Source organism: Biomphalaria glabrata, chromosome 5, assembly GCF_947242115.1.
Source record: "Biomphalaria glabrata chromosome 5, xgBioGlab47.1, whole genome shotgun sequence".
NCBI lineage: Eukaryota > Metazoa > Mollusca > Gastropoda > Planorbidae > Biomphalaria > Biomphalaria glabrata.
The window spans coordinates 48,098,937-48,120,085 of NC_074715.1; the positions used below are offsets into that span (position 1 = coordinate 48,098,937).

General features: G+C 36.8%; 1 protein-coding gene and 1 long non-coding RNA gene across 2 annotated transcripts in view; one reads left to right on the forward strand and one right to left on the reverse strand.

The window, feature by feature from the left end:
* Window positions 1-2,092: 2,092 nt before the first annotated feature.
* LOC129926189 (uncharacterized) lies at window positions 2,093-3,249 on the forward strand. Its single transcript, XR_008777843.1, has 3 exons — window positions 2,093-2,194; window positions 2,814-2,890; window positions 3,170-3,249. It is a non-coding gene; the product is annotated as an uncharacterized LOC129926189 (long non-coding RNA).
* A 7,706-nt stretch (window positions 3,250-10,955) lies between these two features.
* Window positions 10,956-21,149, reverse strand: part of LOC106079836 (amiloride-sensitive sodium channel subunit alpha-like) — a 22,061-nt gene continuing 11,867 nt past the window's right edge. Inside the window, exons 10-16 of the mRNA XM_056028576.1 lie at window positions 21,032-21,121; window positions 18,825-18,948; window positions 17,431-17,506; window positions 15,556-15,613; window positions 15,312-15,391; window positions 14,714-14,789; window positions 10,956-12,190 (exon numbers count right to left, since the gene is read on the reverse strand). Coding sequence (XP_055884551.1) covers window positions 12,005-12,190; window positions 14,714-14,789; window positions 15,312-15,391; window positions 15,556-15,613; window positions 17,431-17,506; window positions 18,825-18,948; window positions 21,032-21,121 — 690 coding nt within the window. The 3' untranslated portion in view covers window positions 10,956-12,004. The remainder of the gene's footprint in view (window positions 12,191-14,713; window positions 14,790-15,311; window positions 15,392-15,555; window positions 15,614-17,430; window positions 17,507-18,824; window positions 18,949-21,031; window positions 21,122-21,149) is intronic.

Consider the following 21,149-nt stretch of genomic DNA (forward strand, 5'->3'; position numbering starts at 1 on the left):
TTTTTCGCAGACTTCTACCAGAACATCCTTCATGATGTGTTTTAAATGGCAGATCTCTGGTTTCCTTGTGGCTTCTCTGTTAACTGCTAGTCTGTTAGCTCAAGAAGAACCTGCACAAGAGGCTGCACAAGAGACAACATCAAGTCCTGAAATTGACAAAGACAAACTGGACCAGAAATTTGACAGCAAAGTCAACAACGTGGTCGACACTATTTGCAAGGTTACCTCCCCTTTTTTAAAAATTCTAGTTTTAAATTCTATTACTGAAGAAACGGGATGGCATCGGCAACTGGAATGGAGAGAGCATGTGGGGTGCCCCAACTGTTCAACAGCTTAAAAGATAAGTGAAGGTGGTGAATTCTTAAAGTAAAGTTTTTTTCTTATATTGTTTAATGCTACATCAACTATCCCATTACTGGCTCTACGATACAAATGTCAAAGGGCTCATTACTCTGAACATCCAGTCCTAATTCAAGACAAGTTATTGTTCCTGAAAGTTGAGTACACGATTCTTCAAGAGAGGGAATCATGTTTCTTCATTAACTGGCTGAAACGTAAAAGGCGCAATCGCATTTCAGAAGCCTCAGCAGACATGAGGCTTGCTTAATCCCTGATTCTAGACTTTTAATCGGCGAATGATGCAGTTCTAGTAGTTTTTATATCATACATTGGTTGCCTGTAATCTTATGTAGCCTGTAATCTTATGTAGACTGTAATCTTATGTAGACTGTAATCTTATGTAGTCTGTAATCTTATGTAGTCTGTAATCTTATGTAGACTGTAATCTTATGTAGACTGTAATCTTATGTAGCCTGTAATCTTATGTAGCCTGTAATCTTATGTAGTCTGTAATCTTATGTAGTCTGTAATCTTATGTAGCCTGTAATCTTATGTAGACTGTAATCTTATGTAGACTGTAATCTTATGTAGTCTGTAATCTTATGTAGACTGTAATCTTATGTAGCCTGTAATCTTATGTAGCCTGTAATCTTATGTAGCTTCTTTTCTAAGTACAAACTAAAGTTGTTAGTAGACAAGATTACTGCATTAGATCATTGGAGAGACATTTATTCTCATATAGATCACAAATACAAATTAAAATATAATAAAGTTCCCCTTTCAGACCTTGCGATCTATAAGGCAGATGATGTGAAGGTCATCTGTTTTTGTAGACCACGGTTAACATGGGTGTCATGTGACCAGGACAACGACCAATCGCTTTTTCCCAACTGATGTCATGTCTCCATTAGAGTTGGATGGACTCAGAGGCGCGCATATAAATTGCGATATTAAAAGTCCCAGTCTTCATAAAAAATTCGAAGCCGGTGTCACCGGTTCGGAAGCCAATCGCTTTACTGCTTAGCCACCTCACCTCAAATAATAACAATATTTTCATTATTATTTGCTTATTTTCAGAATTTGGACGAGAAAGCTTCTCGAGAAACTGTAGTAGCCAATATTCTCTTTGGCAAAAGAGAAACCAATGGTGAAGAACTCAACGTAAGTGTTACCTGTAAAGCATTGTTAACTGGAGATAACATTCACACAGAGAGACGTATTGAAGTAATTTAAAAGATAATTTTTTTTTTGCACTTTTAATCACTGCCCAATAAAATGTCCAAGCTCTTACGCATTTATTTGGAAAACATATTTATTTTTTTATGTCATTGAGTTCGGACATAGGGTCAGATTCTGATGGGAAGCGTGGTCGAGAGGCTAAGTGCGCTTGAACTTAGCTTGGCTTGGCTACCTAGAAACGGGCACTAGGGTTCGACCGGCGCCTTCGACATAGAAAGCCTTAGCTCTGACCAGGTCGCGGCCTACGTCATCACTGGTCAGAGGCCAAGGTTATGCGTCACTGATTGATGCGTGTGTACGTAACCACTCAGTCCACTGTGTTGCTGTGTAGTTTACATAGACAGAAAGATTTCTTTTGAAACAAATAGAATCTTCATCTAAATATGATTTAGACTTTTCAAAATATTCATCATGGATTAAAACTCTAGATCTACAATGGTGAACAAATGCCTCGTTTTGTAAAAGATCTAGATCTAGCACTACTAGCAGATATGCTTTCCGATTACCAAAAGTCAAAGATGATGAATGGTGGCTTAGAAAGAAAAAATGGCCAGCGGTAATACCTTTGGCTTAGTAGAAGGATTAGATCTACGTACCATTAAAGGAGTACTCTAAAGTAAGTAAATATTTCTAGATCCAGCATATTAACATTATACATAATTAATTGACTTTTATGCTTTTGATGATTAACATGATAATCATTATATAATTATAAAGTCAAAGTGGGTAGATCTAGAAATCTAGGCCTAGCCTAGCCCTAGGCATTGAATATTTGATCTAGGCTAGGACGATGTAGATCTAATTGTAAATCTATTCATTTAATAACGATTTTGTCAATAATTATAGAGTCTAGATCTAGTTTATATACCAATAGCATAGTATAGTCCGTATATTATATAGAAGTACAAATAGACAGGTAGTAACTTATAGATTTATAATAGATAGAGATACATATATATATATTTTATATAGATATATATATTATATATATATAACCAGTAGAAGTACAGATCTATAATCTATTGTAGTCTATTACTAGTATTCTATAGTTACATAGACTCATTCTATTAGACTGTTAGACAGTTACTATTAGATCTGTCATATTTTATACCTCAGTATATACCAAATTATTCTAGTAAATGTTAGATGTTATATATAGGCCTAATATATACATTTTATGTTATATTTTATACAGTTTGCATTTCATTAAAAAAAAATTAATTGTAAACTTTCAGATCTGCCATTAACATTTTCAAGACGAAGTATCATGGACAGTATTGAAGGATTACGTACTATAAAGGAATACTCTAAAGTAAGTAATAATTATTACTAGCATCTAGCATATAATATTAGTATTATAAATAATTTAAATTTTTTATGCTTTTGATGATCAACAAGACTATAAAAAGAGGCTATTGCTAGGAAGTAAATACTACTTTAGGCTAGAACTATGTAAATCTATTAATTTAATAACGATTCTATCAATAGATATTCTAGTAAATGTTTGATATTATTATATTATATACAGTATTTATTTACAGTTTGCATTTCATCTAAAAAATATTAATAGTAAACTTTATTTAACTTTCAGATCTGCCGTTAACATTTTGAAGACGATGAAGTATTGTGGACTAGCTACTACACATGAAAGAGTAGAGAGTGCATTAAGGAAGTCGCAGGATGGCTGCCTGGTCTTGTGGTTTGCGCGCTGGACTGTCGTTTGGATTTATCGATGTCTCTGGTTCAAACCCTGCCCGCTCCCATCCCCTGTCGTCAACTCTGAAGGAACATCCGAAACATGTCAAACATATAAGGATATAATAGTAAAAAAAACATATCAGTGATTTCAGTGAATTTCAAGATAGTGTAAGAAATATAAATGTGTCTTCGTTTTGGATGTTCTTTGTCAAGAGGAGTGTATGATTTATGTACATTGTAAAGGTTCTGGTCCAGTTAAGGTAGTATATATATATTCTATTGTTCTTGGTACATCTCTTTGATGTTTTTTTTTTAAACAAACAGAAGTATTTGGTAAAGGTGATAAGCTACTTCTTAAAACTGTATCCTACATTTATGAAATTATTAATTTGTTAGAACTCATAGAACAATATTCTACAAAAAATTTTACCCACAATACTAACAGTTTTTAAATGCTATTAAAGAAAACACTAAGTACACAAATACACAAAATGACAATGAAATAAATATATATTAAATTGACTTAAACCAAACAGGACTAAATAAGAAGACCATGTCACTTTTTATGGACTATCTAAATTAAGTATTGTCTACCCACATCCTGCAGATTCCTGCTTATATAAGTTATTGACCATGTACACTACTTATATTTAAAAGTTTAAGATACAGTGGGATAAATCAAAAAGATGAAAATATTTCTTTTATCTTTCCTAATTTTAATGATTCATCAAAACATCATAAAGGTTCTCTGTAAGTCTAACAGTTAGATGTTATATTATGGGTAATTATCTTGTTTTTTGAAGTAACTTGTGTAATCTATAAGATAAGATTTGTTGCTGGTTATTGTGTTCATGTGGTTCTAAAGAAATTTAATGACTGCATGACTGGGGATGGGAGCGGCCAGGGTTTGAACTTGGGACAATCAATAAATCTAAGCGACAGTCCGGAGCGCAAGCCACTCCACCAGGCAGCCATCCATATATATATATAATTTAAATAACATTAACATTATATGAGCAAACCGCTTAAACAGGCAGCCATCCATATATTTAAATCACATTAACATTATATGTAATCATTGTATTTTTAAAATGTGTATTGTAAATTATTGAAATTTTTTTTTCCCATATGTTCATTAAGCAATTGCAATAAAAACTTAACTCATTAAAGTGGTATCCTTTGTCTGCAAATAAAATTGCTATATAACACCACACATTTGTTTTCATGTTGTGTTATTTCTGTTGTGATGCTTGTTATCATTAGTGTGTACATTAAGTTGTAAAGCAACTGATCAATTTTATATTCTAATAACATATGTAGGTGTAATACTGTTTATAGAAAAGTCATAACATACATGACTTCACGTTAATGAGTTACAGACTATATCACTTAGCCTAAGCACTAATGCAAACATTCAGCCAGGTGTGCTACAGTTCAGTTTACAACACACTACAGTTTACAACAACACACAAAGCAGTCTTCAATCACTTAGTGTGTATATTAAGTAAATACATAAAGTCTAGACCTAGTAATTAGTCTACTTTAATAATACGTCTGTTTATGGTTATGAGGATCTAAGTCTGATCTAGTACTTAATCTACTTTAATACGTCTGTTTATAGTTATGAGGATCTAATTCTAGACCTAGTTATTTGTCTACTTTAATAATACGTCTGTTTATAGTTATGAGAATCTAAGTCTAGACCTAGTAATTTGTCTAGTTTAATAATACGTCTGTTTATAGTTATGAGCATCTAAGTCTAGACCTAGTAATTTGTCTATTTTAATAATACGTCTGTTTATAGTTATGAGGGAGGACAACAACTACATGTTGGTTGTGTTACATTTTACAACACTTCGCCTAAGCGCTAATGCTAACACAATCACTTAGTGTGTATATTAAGTAAATACATAAAGTCTAGATCCAGTGATTAGTCTAGTTTAATAATACGTCTGTGTATAGTCATTAGGACAACTACACGTTGGCTGTGTTACAGTTTACAACACTTCGCCTAAGCCCTAACACACAGCCAGGCTCTGGTTACGATCAGAAACAATGGTCGCTGACCTACTACGTCACAAACCAGCCTTACGGCCTGGGGTCACGGAGGTCACGGTTCGACACCCGACTCGGGCAGAGTTGTGTTTACTGAGCGCCTAAAGGCAGCACGGAAAGCCAACTCCTAGATACCCCCCTCCCCCCCCCCCACTGGTCCACAAATGAGATTGGACCAAAGCGCTCTGAGCATGCTATAAGCATGAAAGTAGCGGTATATAAAAGCTATAAATCTATGAAGACAGGGATTTTCGCTTTCGGGATCTTTGGGCGCCTCTGAGTCCATCCAGCTCTAATGGGTACCTGACACAAATATTTGTCGTTGTTTTTTTTTTGTCCATTTCAGAATGTAAATCATGACCAAGAGACAAATGTCGAAAAAAGAAGTTGGCTGAAAAAAACTTGGCGAAAAGTGAAACCCTGGGTGGACACGGCATTGAAAACGTATCGTGTATACCAAGCTGCTGCAGCTTTCGGAAAACGGTTGAACAAGGGTCTTCCTAGAGAGCGCAATTTGGATTGAAAACTAAAAAATTTGAATATTGTAAACTTTATTGTCCCAGCACAAAAGAGTCTGAAAATCTTTATATGAGAGCAGCACCCCCATCCATTTTAAAATCTGCTGGAAGCTGTGGCGTTACAAGATTGCTCATGGGCCCGGGTTCAAAAATATGATTTTGCACCCCCCTCTCTCACCTGAAAGGGCATATGAAAAAAAAAATCTAGTCATTAAGTATGCATCATCAGGTTATTAAAAAAGTCCCTCCTTTGCTGGTACTGTGCCTTTTATAACACACTGAATGCAAAGTAAAAATTGTATACCTTTTTGTTTAGATTTTTTTAAAGTGCCCGTTTGGGCCACTATTGGTCATGGACCTGGGTTCATTCAACCATTTCGCGCCATGGATGCTACGCCACTGGCTGGATGACAGTCTGAGCCAGACATTTTGTGTCTTTTGAGCTTACAAATTGCTATTTCAACTTAACATGACTTTTGGATATTCGTCGAGTTCCATTTTTACTTGTCGGCATGGGAGACGACCGCAAGCCAAAGGCGAGATGCTCCCCTTCACACCAAACAAAGATCAACTCAGGCGCCATGTCGCTCTCACTTGCATAGAGGAAAGTAGCTTACAGCCGATGACCCCTGAAAGAGACAGTTGAAGAGCTCTCACAAAGGCTGCGGGACAAAACATTTAAGACCCAAAGCCAGTATAGAAGACTATGCGCAGAAGACGGAAAAACAACTTAAATAGACCAGCGGCGGACAACAGGCGCTTTCACTGCACGAAAATATGCAGGTTGCAACTGGGCCTGCGAAGTCGTGTGAGATACTGCACTCATCCTTAATTTTTGGAATCATAGACATTGCCATTATTATTAAACTTTATTTAAACACATGAATACTGCAAATAGAACTACAGGTTCAGTTGTCAATGATGAACACTAATTCAGAATAGGGTAGTCAACATTTCATTAGAACTTTCTAAGAGACTGTCTTCAGAAATTAATTCACTTGCCTATAAAACTTGCATTTTCGGATGGGAAGTCAATCTCGCTCATTTCAAACTTTGATCAAATGTGTATTGACTATCTATTGCAGGATTATGTTGATATGTCATCACTGAAGAGAGAGATGGAGCAAAATACTGAGCTCTATGTAAGTTTTCTTTGTATAACACTTTACATCTCTAGCATCCGTACAAAGCAACGCACAGGCTACAGATTTATGAAATGAACTATATGTTTTCAGTTAGACGATCACTAGGTCACGTGATTAATACGTTACACTAAACAGGAAAACGGTAGTCAATCAACTATAAAAACAATTTATGTTCAAATATTGTAGTAAATTTGACTCGATTTTTTTTCAGTACGGTTACCATATACAAAAGGGATATAACTGATTATCAGTATTAAGAAAATTCCAATTCCATTGTTAGTTCCCCTGAATTCCATAATTGGAAAACCGAGTTTTAACGAAAATAAAGCTTTAAAAAATCTAATCATTTTTATTTAAATAGCGACAACAAAGTGGGCCAGCCAAACATTAGCTCTGTACATAACTCAACGACCTTTTCAAAATCAATGTTAAAATAGTAAAACCTTAGTTTTTTGTGTGGCTTTGTGTACAGATATGGCCTACCCGCACGCGTCTGTTCTCTTAATAATTTTTTATTATAATAATTTCCGATGTTTAAAGACTGACAGGCTGCTTGATTAAATGTTCGCCAAACTGTCCTACTCCAGTAAAGATAAGCTTATTGCACTACACATTCATTATAAATGCATTTTACAAGATTTTCAGACCCAAAACAAAACACAATTTAACTCATCGATCATGTGTCAGGGGCGAGGCTGCTTTTTATCAGGTGTACGATAGTGAATGGGGGATTAGAAGTATCTCAACTTTCCTCAGAAATGCGACGTTAAAATAGGTTTAGACATCAATGAGTTCTGGAGGCCACGTAATTTGAGTCCTTTTATATCTCCCGGTCAGCTACGCCCATGACACTAACAACGTAACCGATACAATGAATTAGGCTTGTGTCATCTATGACGTATATTTTTTTTAAAGAGTCCTTTGGCAACACGAGATGCAGACAATGCCACTGAAAAAGTCTGCTCCACTGAAGAGTCCGAAAGACTGAAGACCATCAAGAAAGCAGCCGAGGACTTGAATAAGTTAGTTGAACTTTCAGAGGCTGCTGGATGCTAATTGTAGCACTGAATGCCAATGAAAATATAAGTTAAGTAGAAAATAAACGAGAGAATCTGAAATTTAAATACTTTATTGACTTCCTTGTTTTTTTAGTGTTTGTTAGGCTATATGTTGGGGGCCCGTTGGCTGAGCGGTTAAGCATTCAGCTTCCGAACCTGGAGTCCTGAATTCGAATCTCGGTGAAAACTGGGATTTTTTTTTTTACATTTTGGGATTTTTAGGGAGCCCCTGAGTCCAGCCAACTCTAATGGGTGCCTGGCTTAAGTTGGGGAAAGTAAAGCTGGTCGGTTGTTGTGCTGGCCACGTGACACACTGCTCCTCAACCGTTGGCCAAAGAAACGGATGACCTTACCATCATCTGCTGTATAGATCGCAAGGTCTGTAAAGGGAACTTTACTTTTTTTTTTAAAGCTATATGTTGAAACAATTTAATAAGCAATGTGACTTAAAATTTTAAAAGTCACTCCTGTCGCGCAGGTGTCGCCTCTGCCCTGTGATCACTGGCCCGTGTCCTCTCTACAGTTTTTCCAGAAACGAGTTTTATTTGAAAACAACATAAGGAGCGACCTACCAGTACAGAGCTTACCTCCCTGACATTAGTGACGTAATGTACCCCTGTCTCTACTAGTCTATCACCTCTTTATGGGGCCGGGTCACAATCGACAGTCCCTTCTCGTTTTTAAGCTTGGCAAAGCGGAACCAACGCTCTCATTCGTGACAATTCTATTGTTACTTCCGGGCGGAAGACTTAAGGTTCACCTGTTACCACAAGGTGTCTTGGCACTGTTGTGGACGGTGCGTACTTAATGGGTGATAATAGTCGTCACATATAATACTGTTACGCCCCTTCTAGTGTCGATTTAAAGCAGGGGTTCTCAACCTGTGGGTCGCGACCCCTTTGGGGGTCGATTGACCATTTGCCAGGGGTCGCCTAAGACCATCGAAAATATGGATTGTTATTGTCTATTCTTCTATTTCTGTATGTGTGTGTTTGGGGAGGGGGGGGGGTTGCGGCAGAGATGGGGATTGTAAAAAGGGGTCGCCGAGCTTAAAAGGTTGAGAACCGCTGATTTAAAGTGTCTTTTCACTTGAATTGTTGCACGTCTATATTACGGATGTAGACTATAGCTAGTGTGACAAAACATACAATGAAATTCACAACTTGAACTCCTCCAATAGTAGACTATATACGTTTAGTACATAGAATAAACTACACAATCTATAGGCTTATATGCTGAAGAACAATTAGAATCACTTGTAAAATATTACATCCAACATATTTAAGGATTGTGTCTAACAAAATTACAGACAATATGAATATTACGTCCTAGCCCTACTAGAATCAAAGTGAAAACTGATGTTTAACCATGTGGTCTGATCTCAAAACGAGGCTTGAGCGAGATTTTCACCTTTCCACGTGCAACATGATAACCAAGTGAATCTTGATTAGCTCATGTCACAGTAGCTATCAAACAATGCTATGACAAATACATACTCGTTCGTGGGCCTTTATGATTGTTTATTTATTCATAGTATGACTTGGAACAATACAGCCACTCAACTAGTCTAGCGCCAGTTTAAATATGGATTATTTGGACATTAGAAGAAAGAAAATGTGAGAAATTATGCATATTTTACAAAACTAACATTTATTTGATTCCACAATATACTTAATTTTTTATAAATTAATTTCTAATATTTATTATAGGAGTATATATGGATTTAAAAATTGATTTCACTTTCTTCAGTGCATTCTTAAATTGTAAGTTTTGGATGCTGGTCTCTTACTGTCTGTCAAAACATATCAACCAAGTAGCAATTTTTGGACAAAGCTTATATTAACTCACATAGGTGTGACTGGCAACACAATTGCAGACTCTTTGGCCCACCAGGGAGGGCAAATTCCACCCACTGATCAGACTGTAAGCTTTCATCAAGCCCTGGCTATAATACAAAAAAAAACAGAAATGGAAAAGTGGTTTGAGTGCTGGGACAAGTCCCAAAAAGCCAGTGGAGTCTGGGAGCGCGTGAGGCGCCCTGACCGCACTTCCCCGTGGTGGAGGCTGTCCAGGCCTGAGCAAGCTATTATAGCACAGTGCAGGACCGGCCACTGTCCTGTCGGCTCATATTTCTCGCGGCTATGGCCAAATTTTGATTCACGGTGCCCCCGCTGCTGGGAAGAAGAGGAAACCGTGCCTCATATTCTGTTTGACTGCCCCAGACTTGCTGATCTCCGTCTCGACAGGTCTGGGAAACCCAAAATTCTCGACCTGTATGGCGACATTCATGCACTACGCAAGACAGCAGGGTTTCTGTCCAGGGCTTTTGCAAGAGAGGATTTGAGCCTCTCAAGTCCTCACTCTAATGGAGCTTGATGATGATGATGATATATTAACTCATTCCGTCTGTCTTTTACTAATTTTGTTTACGTTTTTTGTCCTCCCACTTCCAATTCTCGGATCAAGCTGAAATTTTACACACGTGTACATAGGCGATGACACTACATGAATCAATCAAACTATTAAAATATTAGTTTATCAATAGGTGATAATGTATTTATTTGATTTTAAACAGAAAAGGGAGTTTTAAGCCGTGCAGTACTGAGAGATATGGACGTTTTTTCGGTTCTTCCATTTAATTTTTTAAAAGGTATTTGTTATGTTTTGATTGTTTGGACCAAATGTAAAGTAAATGTATTGAGTAAATGCTAAAGTTATCTACATTAGTTTTAATCTGTTACTATGTTATCATCTCCTTGATATGGCTTAAAGAAGTCTTACAGAAACCCGTAAAAATGGTTATGTTTATGTATTCCATTTGTTTGAATTTAAATAAAGAATAAAAATAAGTTACCGAAAAATCAAATATAAAGTAAAAATGTATGAAAAAAACAACAAATAACTTATTCTTTTTTCATCATTTATTGTGTGTGTGAAAAACAAAGTTCGGTTTCTAGCGAATGCATGAAACTAGTCATGAATTTTAAAATAATGGGTAGGTTATAATTATGTACTTTATTGATAAGTAATTTATAACGCAGACATCCAGATTTGTATAAATTAAGAATGCATACAGGGTCTAAATGCTTATGTTACAATCATAGAAATAGTAACAATAACAATAAATAAAGACATCTTTTGTAACTGTATATAACATCCATATGTATGAGTAACTATAAACATGTTTTTAAGTTGTATTAAACAGAACATACACACCAGAGGGCATACCATTAGACCAGGGAGCCATCCTTGAGGAAATATGTCATACAATATGTGCATCCCACATTGCAAAACATTATAACAATAGCAAACAAAATATATATATATACATACCACAGTTTCAACTTCACATGAGACGTTTACGTCAAAAAGTTGGATTGGATTAAATGATTTCATTTCCAAGAGAACAAATGAGTTCTAGAAATGTTAGTCAGGCTAGGCATCAGACAAATAACATCACTACAAGATTGTCTTTTACAGAGTACATTTAAGTCCTAGCTCAAATGTTTATGTGTCCCACTGGTAACGAGAGTGGCATGTGGCTAGCACAATCGCTGTACTCTTCTCTTAAACAAATGTTTAGATCTCCGAGCGCACCATTAAACTTCACTGATGATGCCAGCCTTCAGAGGTTTGGAAGCTAAGCTCTTTACCACAGAGTTGCAGTTCTATCACCTTTCTGCGCATCTCCGTAGTACATTGCAACAATGAAGTCATTTCCATAAAAAATGTATAACCTATTGCATTATAAGTCTCTATCATATAAAAAGTTGCATGATAATGAGAATGATGACTGGGGTTGTGTCCCTAAACAAAGTCTATTTACAGTATTATCATGATACAGACTTAAGAGCTTCATTTTTTTTTCCCAATGTGCCTTGAATGTGTCGAAATAATCATATTATAGTTATTATGAAACGATCTAGTATTTCAAAAATGGAGTTTTTATAAATTAAGCTGAAGTCTCTGCCACGACTTTCTTTTTACTTTCTCTCTTTTTCTCTCTTCTATTATCTGCCTTTTTTAAAAGTATACAATATGCGCCTAAAAAGAGTTGAACTATTTCAAACGCACTTAAAATCGAAAGGCCGAGCCAAAGTCCAATGGTTCCTCCAAAGTCCGACATCAGTTGATATTTCTACAAAAAGAAAACATACTTATATAAAAACATACTTATGATTAAAAAGAATATAAAACAAGATGACAAAGAGGAGTTTGCGTTTTTCCATAAACTCAGTGACGCCCCCATCGTCTTGTTTTGGTCGTTAAAAGTAATCAAATTTAAAAAATCATTGGACACTAAAATAATAAAAAATAACTTTCTCTTTGAAAGTTTAAATCTTTAAAAAAGAACTTTTATCAAACATAAGTACTTTTTCAATGACAAGTTTTTTAAAAATATATTCATTAAGTAAAGTTCCCCTTTCAGACCTAGTGATCTATGTGGCAGATGATGTAAAGGTCATCTGTTTCTATGGCCCACAGTTAACGAGGGTGTCATGTGTCCAGCATAACGACCAACAACCTTTACTTTTCCCCAACTAATGTCAGAACCTCACAACTCAGGGCTCCAAAGTATCAGTCAATTTAATTTCAAATACATCGCAATTGGCAACAACATTAACACTGCCTTTACAAAAACCTAGTCTGTGCTCCGCACTGACTTCACACACCGTGCAGGCGCTCGCCTCCTCTTGGTCACCTTGCGAGGTACCGTGAAGTGAAGTGATTCTGACACACTCGCTCATATATAGTGTCTCTACTGGCCTTCTCGAACCTTCTTGACCACTCCAGTGGATCACTTTCGCCGTGACTTGCGTGTGTAATATTTACGACACTGGTCCTTGCCGTACTAGCGTGTACTGTCACTGGTCACGGTTGACGCTCGTCCTGCGCTGGACTGTGGCGAATTGGGTAGGCTAAAAACACACAGCACTACCCCCATCTGTATCATCACCAGGTTTATAACAATATATATATATATATATATATATATATATATATATATATATATATATCTAGGCTCTATTTAGCCTTATTTAGACTGTCAAGTGTATAATGAAGATATGTCAAAACTGCGCGCTATAAAAGTAGTTAGTATTTTTAAACTTACAATTACAGCGAAGTTCGTATCAAATTTAAAAAAAAAAAAAAAAAACAACATTTCAATCAGTATTTCATTTATGTGTTTGTAATGTTTTACTTTTGGAAATAATAAAAAATACAAAGACTAATTTGAAAGATAACAAGATTACAAAGAAAGTTTGTGTTATCACATAAACTCGGAGGCGCCCCCATCGAATTCAATAACGGACCAGGAGTAGTCAAGCCATTAGTCTTGTTTTGATCGTTGAAAGTAATAACATTTAAAAATCATTGGACACTAAAATAATAATAATAAGTAATACACTGTTTTATGTACTAAAGAGAAACTAAAAAGATATATTCTTCTTATAAAATTATAAAATTTGAAAACACGAAGACAATTTTTTAACCTACTTTAGGTAGTGAGCTTAGACATTTAAATATGGTAGTGAGCTAGAAATGACTTGGGTCACAAAGATTAAGACTCTTTCCCTCGAAAATAAAATTCTATATTCCCCTTTCCATTTGTCATACAACCAAGATCTAGATCCAGAACCTGATCTAGAACTAGATCTAGATCTAAAACTAGATCTAGAAATAGATCTACAACAGTTTATGCAGCACTGCAGAGAAACATAATTTACAATCCAGTGTAGCACTACGTGCTTTAAGCTGCCTAAGTGTCACCAGGTCCTGATTTTTCTTTTAGACACTCTGGAAACATTACTGCGCTTGGGTTAAATATCAAGTCAGCGGAGGTTTGGATTGAAAGTTTTTTTTTCCTCCTAAGTGGGTATCCAGTCAAGGCTAACAACATCCTTCTGACCACAGGTATCTCGATAGGGCACCAGATATTCCTCAATGGCTCTTCTCCTGTAGAGAAAGCATTTACGTCGGGTGACACGTGACAGAGAATTCCAGTTCCCGTAGCCTCAGCGTGGCGTCTCCTTGGAAACGTCTACTCGGGGTAATAACGATAGCCAACATGGCCGCCATTATCTACCAGTGTATGCTCTAGAGCACGTGGTGGGAATGTGAGAAAGGCTTGCTGACCATGTCATATTAGTTACGCCGTTCCCTAGCGGGAGCCATAAGAGCGGTGATGGTCCTCTCACAGAAAGTGACGGTATATCGTAGGTATTAAGAGCTGCCGGGTCGAAGAATGATAATTTAAAAGGGAGAACTCTCGGCTCTGAAAGACAATTCAATGAGTGGGTGACACATGAAGGCCAGGAGTTGGACTAGAAGCATTGTGAAATACTGGAAGCATTCTACAGGATGTAAAGTACTTCAAGCCATTAACTCTTTCTCTCCGTAATTACTTACCACATTCTGGCGGAATCAACGCTGGTATCGTCAGTTTGGAGAGAAAGAGTTAACACTTCTAACAACAACTACCAAGTTGAACTTTGACCTAACGTCCGCTAGAACGAGTATGTCAAAGGTCGCTTCTTTGTCTTTGCCTATTTATCCTAAGATATGTGTAGTGTTGGAAAGTGGATTTGAAATGGGCGTAAGTTAAGAAATGAGTCTAAAGGTAAATAGAACAGCCAATTAACTGAAGACCACCACTTACATCATAGTCGGACTCCTCTTTCATTTCTTGGAAATTTAGGTCTCTGTAGTAAATGTTTAGTTTGAGGAAACTTTCCCTGCAAGAGATAACACATTGTCTAGGTAAAACATGTGTCTCAGTAAGAAATTGTCTACATAACCCATTGTCTATGTACAACAAGTGTCTCGGTAAGAAATTGTCTACATTACACAATGTCTATGTAAAACATGTTTCTTAGTAAGAAATTGTCTACATAACCCATTGTCTATGTACAACAAGTGTCTCTGTAAGAAATTGTGTACATTACATATTGTCTATGTAAAACATGTGTCTCAGTAAGAAATGTGTCTATGTAATATACGCCTATCACCTGCACAGGTCTATTTTAGCTCTCACGAATGTTGTGGGACACACTCGTTAGACACAGAGACGGCCATAACCGGAGACTGGCTCAAAACGATGAGTCAAACTATGTAGGTCACACCTGGCTTTGCGTGGTCACATGAAGCAATGCACTCATCCTTAATCTTCGAAAATGACTTAATTCTATTTCATCTCTATTTTTTGTCAATAAATATTTTTTTTTTATTCTTAGTGTAAAAAATTCAACAACCCTAACCTTTTTTCCACGTTTGTTTTGCTTTTCAGAGTACTGCATACATTTGGTTTGCTGCTACAGACATCTTGGATCAAAACTTCCTAAAGAAAAAAAAAATAAAAGTAAATGGTAGTCTCACCATTTTGGCTGTTTTAAGATTTGACTTCATATTTCTTATTAATTGTATATCATTAACGAAAGGAGTTTAAATCTTTATAAAATAATTATAAGGTCTAAAATCATATCAGAGATACAGTTCACTTACTGCAATGTCATCGTTAGGCCACTGTCTGGACGATATATAAGCATCGTATACTTTCTCACTGAAAATAAAATTCTTTCAGTAAAGATTATAAAAAAAAAAAAAAAAAGTTCCCCTTTCAGACCTTGTGGTTTATAGGGCAGATGATGTAAAGGTCATCTGTTTCTGTGGCCTACGATTAACAAGGGTGTCATGTGGCCAGCACAACGACCAACCGCCTTTACTTTTCCCTAATGTCAGGTACCCATTAGAGCTGGGTGGAGTCAGAGGCGCCCGAAGATCCCGAAATTAAAAATCCCAGTTTTCACCAGGATTCGATTCCCGGTCCCCGGTTCAGAAGCCAAGCGCTTTACCGCTCACCCACCTCGCCTCCAGTAAAGATTATATAAACTATATATATTAGCTTATAGTCTGTCTGTCTGTCTGGTACAAATCTTGTAGACCTTATTTCTCCCACTTTCTTTTCTAGAACAAAGTTGAAACATGACACAATTAATAACTCGATAACATCACGTGCTTCTCTTAACAAAATTACCCAATTAGTTAATTAATTAGTGATACTTAATAAATTTTGCTTAATAAAGAGAGAAATAACTTTTGCAATATAGAGAGATATAGCATAAATTACACGCTTCTTTCTCTTATATTAGTTTCTTTTCCTCTTCAAAAGTCTTCTTTAGACTATATAGGCCATATAGAAATTTATTACTATTTCAGAGTTTTAAGCGTGATCCAACCCCTCCCTTTTGAAACTTCTGCTGCCTACTTTGCATAGTAAAGCCGCAGACCAAGGTCGCCCAAGGCATACGCCACGTAGTCAGGCGCCTAGGGCCTCCGATTGATGGGATACAGGATTCAGAACAATATTCAGATAAAATATTACGAAGCTTGGATCGAATCTCCAACTAGCAGAGCTCTATGGCCAGGGCCGGTCCTAACAATTGGGGGCCCTATGCGAAACGGATTGCGCGGGGCCTACACTGGGTAGCGATATGGATAAGTTCAAAATTTAGATTTTGTATAAGGAAATACATTCGTCTTTGCAATACATTTTCATTAACGCAATACATTAATAATTAATTATATTAATTAATTATGAGTTTTCCTGAGATTTTTCAGGAGATTTCCTAGACTTTTTCGTGTATATTTTGCAATTTCAGGAGATTTCTAGGAAGCGGTAGAAACCCTGTTATGATATTTAAGATTTAATTTAATAGTTTACACCTAGAATTAGCGCGGGCAAATGAAAGTGCGGGGCCCACTGCGGTCGCATAGGTTGCAGTGGCTTAAGGCCGGCCCTGTCTTTGGCTCTATGTCTGCTATCCTAGCCGTAAGGGCAATCTTAATTTTATATTGTCGGTTTGCATCGCTTTTATATTTCATTTGGAGCCACCAAATTCGATTCGCCTGGGGCTTCCAACTACCTATAGCCGGCCCTGCGCTGACGATCGGTACATTGGATTGCACGGTCATTTTACAGTTATAGGACACGAGAAGAATTTCTGGGAAATATGTGTGTCCCCCAAAGACGCCCCCCTCCCCCCCCCCCCGAAAAACAATCTTGGTCATTTTTTTCCACATGTAGTTGTTTCGTGTATTTTTACTGCTGGAGACAGCTGGAGGTCACTCACGAAGGCCCGTGGGATACACACTTGAGACCAAAAGAAAATCTGCTGTCGAGGACAAACGCAGACGGCGAAAAGAAAATCTAAATTGACCGCCTGCGGACAATGGTTATGCTTGCCCTGGATGTGGCAAAATATGTAGGTCACAGCAGGGACTGCGCAGCCACGGAAAATACTGCATTCCTGACTAATCTTCGGACTCGAAGACTAGCCTTATTATTATTATTATTATTATTACTGTAAATGTCTTTACCTGCATGGACTGTAACAACCACAGCCTTCGTCATCTCCCACGAAAGTATCTTTGATTTCAGCCAGGCAGTGCACCTCTATACAAAAAGAAATAGTTAAAATACAATTTTAATTCCTTTTTTTTTTGTTTTACAAATATATTTGTTTTAATCTTATCAATTACAGACGCCACGGTTGAGTGGTCTGGCGAGAAAATACACACTGACGTGTTTACTCAAGCATGTAAATCTACTTTTAATACGCTTTTTTTTTTCTTTGCTTACAAGATCCTAGATCTAACTGCATAGACGAAGAAATATTTCTTGTACTAGAATGTAAACTTTGCTGTATGGTCTCCCGTTATACAGAACTCAAAAGATTAAATTAAACGTAGTTGTGACGTCACATAGAAACCCGGTGAAAGTCTTGCTGTTTTGGATGCGCAGGAAAATTAGGTTGAAAAAAACATCCATTACTAAGTTATTATTGCAAATAAAAAAAAGAATAATATATTCATTATCTGTAAATCATAACATATATTATATCAAAAATTGTCAAAACCATCAGAGTTTCCCTTTAAAAAGTGAAGAGATAGTCACGTGCTACGCGTCATGTGACCTTCTTCAGTCGTAGAACGACTATGTTTCAACTCGTAGAATACCTTGGACCGTGGAGCCCTGTTTTGGAATGACACACTTGTCTACATATATGACAGGTTAAGGTGACTTTCGCTTTGGTGGTAAAGGAGCCAGCCATTTTTCGTCTGGTACGCTTTTCTTCCAGAGACTATGCGTAGTCATCTGTTAATCATAGTCGCGTATGCTAATTAGATACTTTAACTTTATTAAGTCTATTGCTTTCCTGGCTGAGTCAGGCTACCAGTTCAACGCTCTAAAGATGCCCTTGTGTCAATTTATCCTAACATATAAGGACAACGGCAATGTCTTCGATTCTGAAGACTACGGTTGAGCGACTACGCAAACCCGTAGTAGCATACGGAGTAGGCAATGTGTTATCTTTGCTATTTGTATTATTGGTACATCTTGTGAATGATTAAAGGCAAAGAAATGAAACACAGACATCAAGAAAACACGAGTTATAATTAAGAACAAAAAGTCAAGAAACAGAAAAAGATTATCAATGATATAGCACCCTATTTTATTTATTAAGGTCCGAATAAGAACATGTCCTGGTAACCATAGTAACCCCATTATTTGTTATATTCTTAATTTCAAATATATATATTGGGTAAAATAAAGGCGGTTGGGGGTTGTGCTGGCCACACGATTTCCTCGTTAACCGTAGGCCACAGAAACAGATGGCGTTTTACATCATCCGCCCCATAGATCGCAAAATCTGAAAGGAGAAGCTTATACTTTAAGCTACAACGATGGTGTATCAATAATCATAACTGACCATCTTGTGTGAGACAGGTCCTATTGTCAACGAACTTCATCAAGATATTGATATAGTTGTAGTGTGTGTCCAGACACTGGCACTTCTCATAGATCTTCCTTAGGAGACACATTTTCTGACACAGCTGAAAGCAGATTATATGAATCTTGATTAACTTCATGAGGTGATACAATGTCAGGCTTGAAAACGAAGAGAAGTAAAAGTTACGATATATTCATTTTTAAAACGATTCTGTTCATTGGGAATCGGACGTTATCACAACATAATTATCTATTAGTGTTTTTTATTGTTTGTTTGCTAAAATTCCGACATTCGTTCATCAAAGCAAATTATTACGTCCTAGTCCGAATTTTCTTCAGGTGGACAGGGGAGAGATGAGGGTTCAAACTTTGAACCAGCATGGGGATAGCCCAAAGCTCATGCCTCAAAACCAGGCAGCCATCGTGTGTATTTAAATAGAAATTAGTCATTAAAAGTCAAGTTTATTATATAGGAAAATTCCTTTTATTGAATTAATTTTGTTAAGGCTCTTGTTGTTCACTCTGTTTTAACTATCGTGACTAATAGAGAAAAAAATCCAACACCTAAACACACACGCACAGACCTTCACATAGGAACACGTACCAGTCAACACATACGCACAAAAAATTATTAAACTTTTTTTCCACTTTGAGGGCTGCAGAGAGTGCCAACTCTTAGTAAGTGGAGCCCCTCAGGATGATTTTTATTAAGCAAGGCCTAATCATCATCATCATCATCATCAAACTCCATTTGAGTGAGGGCTTGAGAGGTTCAAATCTTCTCTTGCCAAAGCCATTGCCAGAAACCATACAGGTCGAGAATTTTTGGTTTCCCAGACCTACCAAGACGGAGACCAACAAGTCTGAGGCAGTCAAAATGAATAACAGACATGGTTCCTTCCTCTTACCCGCAGTTGGGGGGTACAGTGAATAGAAGTTTGGCCATAGTTGAGCGAAATATGAGTCAACTGGACAGTGGAGTGCTGTAATAGCTTACTCGGGCCTTGACAGTCTCCACCGTGACTCCACGGGCTTTTTGAGACTTGTCCCAGCACTCAAACAACTTTTTCATTTTTTTTAAAACTCTTTTGCCAGAGCATGATGAATACTCACAGCCTGCTAGGTAAGTGGTGTCTGCCTTTCCTGTTGAGTTAAGGTGTTAGCAATGGTGTTGCCGGACACACCTATGTAATTCGGTACCCATTGCATTTTTAATGGGTTGCCATAGCGTTGGTTTATATTGTGCGAATCTATGATGACAGTATCGATATTGGGGGCCCAACTTACTTTTCAGCTTAATATTAATGCACTTAATTACATTAATACAATTAAAAGGTTGTCATATTTGTGTTGAAGAAAATACAGGGCTTCTATATATCATCTCATATTTCTTATGTTTTACGTTTAATACTAGCCAGATATTACCCGCTACCCGCGGGTCTTAACTTGCGCATCGCTGATATAGTCCCTGATATAGCGCATTAAAACAATTAAAGAAAATAATAATGTTGTAAGCACAGCGAAGGCATCAATTCATGAATATAAAAATATAATGGACCTCATTCACCAATCGTAAACAAACAACATTTAACCACGTGATGATAGTGATAAAACAATAAAAATTATGTATCACGTGACAGCCTTTATGGTTTGCTTAATTTGTATAGAAAATATAGAGAACCACGTGGCTAAATGTTGTTTGTTTACGATTGGTGAATGAGGTCTATTAATGAAGCTAAAAATAGCTAATCGACCAAAATCCAATTTTTTATTGAAAACATTGGCTTGTGTATTTAGAAGCGCTCGTTATCAAGAATAGAGTTGCAGCTAGGGCGAACGAATGTATGTAAAAGGAACATTTATGCCAAATTTTATCCAGATTGGTGAAAAGGTTTTAATTTCCATGCTACACATCCATACATATACCTTACTTTCTGCTTTATATTATAGATACATTTTAAATAAATTATATATTTGTAAAATGATTAAGCCGCCTCTAAGATTGGCGCATTAATTACTCCAGTAGCTCGTGGAACACCTATTTAGGCTTCAGTTTGGGGAACGCTGTTTGTAAGAGTCATTAAGTTGGCGTATAACACGTTATTAGAAGTAATTCCCTTTGATCGAACTTATCTTGTCACTTTTTAAGTCTCTTAAAAAATAAACACAGCGTCATCTTTGACTTACGTTTCTCGTGTAACTGACACCGTAGGTGCTGTAGAATGTATCCACATCTTTACATGCAATGTAGTGACCTCCCAGTCGACTTATATTGGTCTGTAAACAACAAAGCAAAATACTAAAC